Source organism: Desmodus rotundus, chromosome 6, assembly GCF_022682495.2.
Source record: "Desmodus rotundus isolate HL8 chromosome 6, HLdesRot8A.1, whole genome shotgun sequence".
Lineage (NCBI taxonomy): Eukaryota > Metazoa > Chordata > Mammalia > Chiroptera > Phyllostomidae > Desmodus > Desmodus rotundus.
The window spans coordinates 29,995,287-30,003,091 of record NC_071392.1 but is presented as its reverse complement, the minus strand read 5'-3'; the positions used below and the strand labels follow the sequence as shown (position 1 = coordinate 30,003,091).

General features: G+C 39.1%; 1 protein-coding gene across 1 annotated transcript; it reads right to left on the bottom strand.

Annotated features, from left to right (window-relative positions):
- Positions 1-2,994: 2,994 nt before the first annotated feature.
- TFPI2 (tissue factor pathway inhibitor 2) lies at positions 2,995-7,257 on the bottom strand. The gene is made up of 5 exons (XM_024577294.3): positions 7,035-7,257; positions 6,636-6,818; positions 5,550-5,729; positions 3,974-4,144; positions 2,995-3,613 (listed from the first exon to the last, which is right to left on the bottom strand). Exons 1-5 carry the CDS (start codon positions 7,120-7,122, stop codon positions 3,531-3,533), a joined length of 705 nt encoding a protein of 234 aa, XP_024433062.2. The 5' UTR covers positions 7,123-7,257; the 3' UTR covers positions 2,995-3,530.
- Positions 7,258-7,805: the final 548 nt, after the last annotated feature.

Below are 7,805 nucleotides of genomic sequence, written 5' to 3'. Positions count from 1 at the left end.
GGTGATTGTTGGGGGAGGTGGTCATAAAGGGGATAAATGGTAATGGAAAAATACAATAAAAAAGATTCAAAGATAAAAGAAATAAAATAAAATAAAATTTCATTGCTTTGTTGGAGAAACTGAACTCTTTGTCCTATAGCATGTCCAACATTATGGACTTGGCTGATTGACTTTTCCCAGTTTCTTTTAACTTTATCACCAGTTCTGTCTTATAATCTGACAATATGATAGTCGAAGAGACTTAATCAACTTCAGGTTCCATTTTTTTTCTTTATTTCTTACATCACAGGGTAGGGGTGTGCACTTCTTATTACATCATATCAGACAGCAAATGATGTGTTGTTGGTACAGTTTTAGTGATATTAACGTCGTTCATGGGTTCTGAGACAGTCTTCTGGTTCTTCCATGACACTACCCCCCATCCACCTGTCACACCATGGCTTCTGCATCCACAGATGATCGTTACCTGGATGCAGACTTTCATTAGGGGTATATTCTGCATTTTAATGCATGCATTAGGTAGGATATTCTTGTATAAGTAACATTCTCTCATATACTATTCAGTCTCTTTGTGGTACACTTTTTAAAGGATTTAAAAAAAGATAAATGCTTTACTTATATATATATATTTTAAAGATTTTATTTACTTATTTTTAGAGAGGGGAAGGGAGGGAGATAGATAGGGAGAGAAACATCACTGTGTGACTGCCTCTCAAGCGCCCCTTACTGGGGACCTGGCCTGCAACCCAGGCATGTGCCCTGACTGGTAATTGAACCAGCGACCCTTTGGTTCACAGGCCAGTGTTCAATCCACTGAGCCACACCAGCCAGCGCTGCTTTATATTTTCTATTCAACAGTTTTTGAAGTAGTGAGGGTGACCTAGAAACCTACAAAAGTGACCAAGGAGGCGTGTATGTGTGTAATTATGATCTTATTTTACATTCATATTTAAATATTTATGTTGTGTGGAATTCTATGCAGCAGAGAGAAAGAAGGAGCTTATACCCTTTGCAACAGCATGGATGGAACTGGAGAGCATTATGTTAAGTGAAATAAGCCAGATGGTGAGGGACAAATACCATATGATCTCACTTTTAACTGGAACATAATAAATAGAAGAAAAAAGGAAACAAAATATAACCAGAGACATTGAAGTTAAGAACAATCTAACAATGGTCAGGGGGGAGTGGGGAGGGGACAGTGAGGAGAGGGGATTACAGGAACTACTATAGAGGACACGTGGACAAAATCAAGGGGGAGGGTGGAGGTGGGGGAAGGAGGGGGGTTCAGCTGGGGTGGGGTGGAGGGATGGGGAGAGAAGGCACACAACTATAATTGAATAATAATACAAAATTTAAATTTAAAAAAATAAATAAAGTGAGTTAAATGGGAAAAAATAAATATTTATGTTGTGGTCATTATTATTTTGTTTTTGATGCTAAGACTGTCACATTTTAGGTCAGTGGGAGCCCCTTAATGTTACTCTCCTGTTTTTTGTGACTTATTAGTCTTCGATAGGTTCCTTGCTTTTTGGAATCAGATTGCCCAGCTTCATCTTACATACTCTCTGTTCCAGACCTGGACTCAGCAGTTTTACCTACAAGCTCCAGCTCCAGTTCATTTAACTGAGAAATAATATTTAGAGACCACAATCTAGATGGCAGGAGCACTTACTGCTACTGGGTTGTCACTGTTTCAAGACCTTTACAAATATCAGCATGAACTCAAAATCTATTTTTTTCTTTGCAAAAAGTGTATTTTCCACCCTTCCATTCCAACTTAAAAGGTGAAGTCTTCTAATTTCGTTATTTTATGCTTATCTTTTTCTCTTAACATTGAAAATCTTGACTTCTAAAGAAATGTAAATACTTGTATTTTCTTACAGAATATATAGCATAATACAATATTCTAAATATGATAGTTTCAAGATAACGATATCAGTATTACTAATAACAGTAAGACTAAATGGCATTTTGGATTTCTTCAGAATTTATTTGAACTTAAAAGCATATCCCCCAAAAGATACAGTCAAAATACTGGTTTTAAAAGTCACTGAAAATAATTATGTATTCTTTCTGTCATTATGCCCCTATTCAATATTCATTTGGGTTCAATTATTTTGGTTTGTTTCCAGTTTTAGAGGGAATGCTTTTTATTCTTTTTTATTTAATTTTTTAATTATATAAAAATGTTTACATGGTCTAATATCAAAACTATACAGCAAGGTACATTAACAAAAATGTTATCTTCATACCTGCTAGTCCTCCCCCATAGGCAACCATTTTTATTACGTTTATGTTTTCTGTGCTTTGCGTGTTTATATGTATTGTTCTAAACACTGTTTTTCTTAATGTATTCTGAGAATCAAATGATATCTATATATAGGTATTTTACTCATTTCTCATCCATAATTTTTCAACTAATGCCATATTGATAAGCACCTGGTTGGTTTCCAGTTTTCAATTGCAAACAATACGTCAGTGAATGTCTTCAGGCATATACCCTTATATATTTTTGTCACAATACGTTTGGGACAAAGTTTTAAAAGAGGCATTGCTCAAGCAAAGGGCAAATGCATTATAGTTTTTCTACATCAAGGGCATGCTTCTAAACGTATTAATCTTGCTAAGAAAATGTAGGAACTTTAAAATATCTTTTTATTACAGAGAAAGAGAAAACTTTAGCTAGAAAAATCATATTTACCAAGGGTGATTTATTAGTGGAATTTAAATTATTAACTTCATGCATAGTCTCTGTTGTAATGTAAGTCAACACCTTAAACAGTTCAAAAACTTTAACTTTAGTGGGCTCCAACCATTAAGTCTTAAGAAATAATGTAGCAACAGGAAAAGTATTAAAAGCTACTACCTATAGGTACACACTAATATATATGGGAGTGGGGATGGGTGGACAGATGGATAGATAAAGAAAGGCAGAGAATGTTTTCCCCCCTGAGAACATTTCTAATTTTAATAAATTTACAAGCCTTTAAATTCAGTCAAAAATGTATTTTATTTTCTTTTAAATGACACAACAGCAATGGAAGTAAGTTAGCAATATCTACGTAATAGCACTTACAATACATTTTAAACCATCGGTTAATCTGCAAGTTTGTCACCTGGGGCCTAAAATACAATCCATCTTTTAAATGCAAAATAAAATGTATTTGCTGGTCCTTTTTATGATCATATGTGTCAACAGAACATGATTATATTATGTTTTTCAGTTACTATCTCTGTCTAAAATCAGAAGAACAACCCCAAGAACTAGGTGAGTCATATTTGATGTCTTTATCTTATGTAGAACAGGAATTCACCCTCATAAAGATAGTGAAATGGTAAGTTAAAAAGAACAGATTCACATTTGAGTAGCAGCTATTTATATATAAAATTTTTAAAAAAGAAACTTTGATCAATAAAAGCTGGTGAATAAGTCACTAATGATTTATTTACTCATGCTACCATATTATTCTTGAGGTAACCATAAGGCAATAATAGCATTCACAGGATGGCATACAAAATAAAAAAGGTTATAATTGCTTCTTCCGAAGTTTCAATCCTCTATCAGCAAAGAAAAGCTTTGGCATCTTCTTATTTATTTTCTTCCCCAAAGCTAAAGTCAACAAAATAAAAATAAACATTACGTCAGTCAGTAGAATCACCTTAAACCACCATTTCCAACATGCTAACCAACTGACCTCATCTTATTTTTAAAGATTATAAAGCCAGTTTTACTCACTATCCACTCAGTTAATAGCATTGCACCTTTAAACCACAAGGACAGAGCCCCTGTCTACTGCAGCTAGCCAGCATAAGCACTTTCACAAAACTAATCAGCACTAAAGTGCTATGTATGTAGAAGTAGTCTAGAAATGGCAATATGCTATTAGCAAAATGGATACATAAACTACAATTTTGCTAATGAATTATTTATAAAGTTAGTTTCAAAAACTGACTAAGAAAGATCCACTACCTTTCACGCAAACACGTGTGCAGTCCTTCATGCTAAGGAAGTTATTGTTATTCCCTCCACAGCCAGTATATGTGAAGGCCTCACAGGTTTTGTGTCTTGGATTAAAATGATAGCGTGTCACGTTAGCAGAGCATAGTCCCTCATCTTTTGGACTGTAGCAATATGAAGGCCCTTAATGAGAAAGAAAATAAAATTAGAAATGCAGTAATATCAGAATTAATAAGCTGTGGTATTTACTTAAGTAGCTGAAGGAAATATAATCCCATGGAAGCTTCGTGATGAATCCAAAAATACCACTGTAAACCATTTAAAAAGTGGGCCTCAAATTTCAAGAAAGCTTTACATGGTATATTTTTTAATTCTAAATTTTGGTTAACTGAAGAGAACTTCTTCTGAAGCTATGTCCTTGTATAAAGAAATTAAACCCAAAAAACTGACGTGGTCAGGTAAAAATGGGCTCTGTGTCAAATGATCATACATGACATGCTTTGTAAATGTGGTGTTGATAGTTTTATTTTCAATGTTTTTATCAGCTCTCCTTCCATTATTAATCAAGAATACATGTAATAACTCCCAGGTAGCCACCGGAACATTTACATTTACACAAACAACTTAAGAAAATACCAGCAACAACCATCTCCTCATTAATTCAAGATTTTGCATATTCAACAGAGTGCTGTAGCTGTAGAGCTTTATCAAAGTCTCTGCCAAGGCAAATTTTCCTTTGTTGAATTTATTTCTCTATGTATATGTATCTCTGCTGTGCCTAGGGAAAATGCCTGTATTGTCTCTCTCTACAAATATTAAATACCGCCCAAGTAACCCATCATTTTAGGGCTGTTGGGCGGTGCCTAAGAGAGGTGAGTATATAAAAACATGGAAAGGAGAGAGCCCTGGCCACATGGGTAGCTCAGTTGGTTGAAGCATTGTCCTGATACACAAAGGTTGTGGGTTTGATCCTTGGTCAGGGCGCATACAACAAGCAAGCAGTGAATGCATAAAGAAGGGGAACAATAAATGAATATTTTTCTCATTCTCTCTCTAAAATCAATAAATTAAAAAAAATTAATGGGGAGGAGAGAAAAGAGGGATAGAGATCTCTTTGTGCTCTGCAATTTGCAATTACTAAAGAATACAGAACTCTAACCAAAAACCTCAGAAAGAAATTTTCAAGTTTCACCATCTTAAGTGTATCTACATTCTTCTGAGTCTATGCAAACCTGATGTCATGGTGTTCGTTAATGAATACATACTGTACTTCTACATGTAAATCGATTAGATGAGAACTGTTGCTAAAGAAACAATGCAGAGGAGGGAGCAAAAGCTGGAATCATGGCTTTGTGGTCTGCCGGCCCCGAGAACTGGGCAGGTCGTTCGCTTCCAGCCTGTACTCTCATAGGTAAAAGTGAGAGTAATGATACTCCTTCACTGGACAGTGGTGTGAAGATTGCCGTCATATTATATATGACATCACAACAACACAAACTGTATGGTTTTCACACCAAATTGATGTTTTCATGCTAAAGTCTTAATAAATAAAGAAATGAAAAAGAAAACCCATAAAACTAGTCTTTACGTTTCCTTGGTGTACAGAACTCCTTGCACGTAGCTTCATCCGGGAACTGGTTCCCGCTGCGGTGACACCCGCCCGACATGAATCTTTCACATGCCATGGAACTTAGGTTGAAGAAGTAGTCTCCTCTGGGCTGCCCACACTGCCCGTCACTGACATCCAAGCGGCAAATTTTGGGAACTTCTAGGAAAGGGGGGACAAAAAGCAATTTTAAAGTTAGCCTTCTTAATATTACTTTCAAAACTTTACTGTGTTTTCAGAAAAAACTTGGGGGGAGGGACAGGAAACACCATGATATCTAGTGCTAGGATGGTAAATTTCCAAAAGACTATCCATTAATCCAGTAAATTAGCTTTCTTCTTTTTTTTTTTAACCATGTCTCCAGATCTAACTGAGCTGTATGTTTCAAATTCAGTGGAAAGACTCTGCTACTCAGGGTGTTCTGATTGTTCTACATTTGAAGTTAAATAACCTATCCACACCCATTTTCCCCTGGCTCAGCTCCCTGAATGGCAAAGCCCCATGTACTGTTCCAGTGCTGGAGAGGTATAATAAACACAATTACAATAAGATAGAAAACAGTATCATGAACCTCCACTGTAACCCTGTACTCACAACGACGTGTTTGGTTATGAGGGGACAAAAGAAAGGCTGTCATTAGCTAAATCACAGTTAAACGATGAAGTCCATTGCAAGTATTTCAGATCCGTGGGAAATTGACATGAGAAAATGGTGTTCTCAAGGAGTAAAACCCATAGGTTTAGAACTAATGACAAATACAGAAAAGCACTTCTGCTGCACCCGATACATTAGATAAACCTTTGCATTATTTTGTCCTAAAGGCGACATCTTCCCCTGTCTGCACAGGTAGCCTTTTGTGATACATGTCAGTTAGGAGACAGAAAATGTGCAGCAAACTTGTGATGACTTTCGGGAAACTGAAAACCAGTGAGCCTTGCTTCACTTTGAGAACATTCAGGCTAACGCCACACACAGTAGAAAATGGGACCTGGAAAGTTAGCCGAGTTACTGCCAGCCTTCCTGGGCGGGGAGCAGCACCAGGTTCTGGGTGTGCTTGCGACAACTTACTCTCGATCCTCCAGCAGGCTTCCTCGCAGGCCTCCCTAGTCTCGAAGTTGTTGGCGTTGCCCTCGCAGCCCCCGTACATGAACTGGCGGCAGCTCTGAGTGTACCTGTCGTAGTAAAAACTGGGGATCTGGGCGCGGCAGTGCCCCACCTCCGGGGGCAGGAGGCAGATCTCCGCGTTGTTTCCTACAGGAGGGGCAGGAGAGTCGGGGAGAGGGAAGGAGGTCAGCCACATCCCCAGGGAGGGAGAAGTTTCCGGGTGCAGAGGGGCCTCTACAGAGAAAGCACCCTGTGGGGCATCAGGGCCCTTTGCCACGGCAGGGGCCCGGGGAAAGAGAGCGGGTGGGGTTCACCCTTGCAGCCGGGCCGGGAGGAAGAGGGGCGTGCAGGGTGGGGCGATACCTAGAGGCTCCTGAGCAGCACCGCCAGGCACTGTTCCCATCAAGAGTAACGGCAGAAACAACAGCCCGAGGGTACAAGTAGCGTCCATGGTGTCCAGGTTCCAGTGGCCCACGGAACTAGAGGTCCCAGAACGCGCCGGCAAGAGAAGGGCGCGCAGAGTCCAGTCTCCCGGAGGCCTGGATGTGGGCGGTGGGTGTCTGCTTTATGTAGGGTGAGCGCAGACCCGGACGGGGCGGGGCGTGCCTGTGCGGAGCCCGTGGGGAGGCTGATTCACGCCCAAAGGCTGTGACCCCGCTGCCGTCCTGACTTGGAAAGTGCGTGAGGGGGAGAGGAATTCCCCTCCAAGTTGAACCTGCCTCCGCAACTTTCTCTTGCAGCCAGCAGGCATGACCAAACGGAGCATTCCGTGTCAGTGATGGGAAATCGGGAAACTCGAAGGAAATCATTGCATAAGGTTCCAATTTGTAGCATCATCCGCAGCCTCAATCTACGTTATTAAAGTACGAAGTCCAAGCGCGCGTTTATTTGAAGGGTGGAGAGAAAGTGTGAAATTCATTGGGCTGAAGCTCATTGTAATATATCCTTTAGATTAGAAATTTAAGTATATGTGTGTTTATTTATATTTATACATATATACATACGTATTTCAATCGAGGTCCACTTTACAATTAGTAAAAGGCTCATGATATATCATAACTGGATAGTTTCAAGAGTTTTTCACAACTCCGTTTGTCCTTGTAATCACCACTCCAATCAAGAATTAGACCATTT

Coding starts and splice junctions, on each gene's coding strand:
- TFPI2 (XM_024577294.3), bottom strand. CDS start 7,122: ATGGACGCTACTTGTACCCTCGGGCTGTTGTTTCTGCCGTTACTCTTG. Junction 6,819..7,034: donor TGCTGCTCAGGAGCCTCTAG/GTATCGCCCCAC, acceptor CCCCTCCTGTAG/GAAACAACGCGGAGATCTGC. Junction 4,145..5,549: donor GTTCTGTACACCAAGGAAAC/GTAAAGACTAGT, acceptor TTTCTCATTAAG/GGCCTTCATATTGCTACAGT.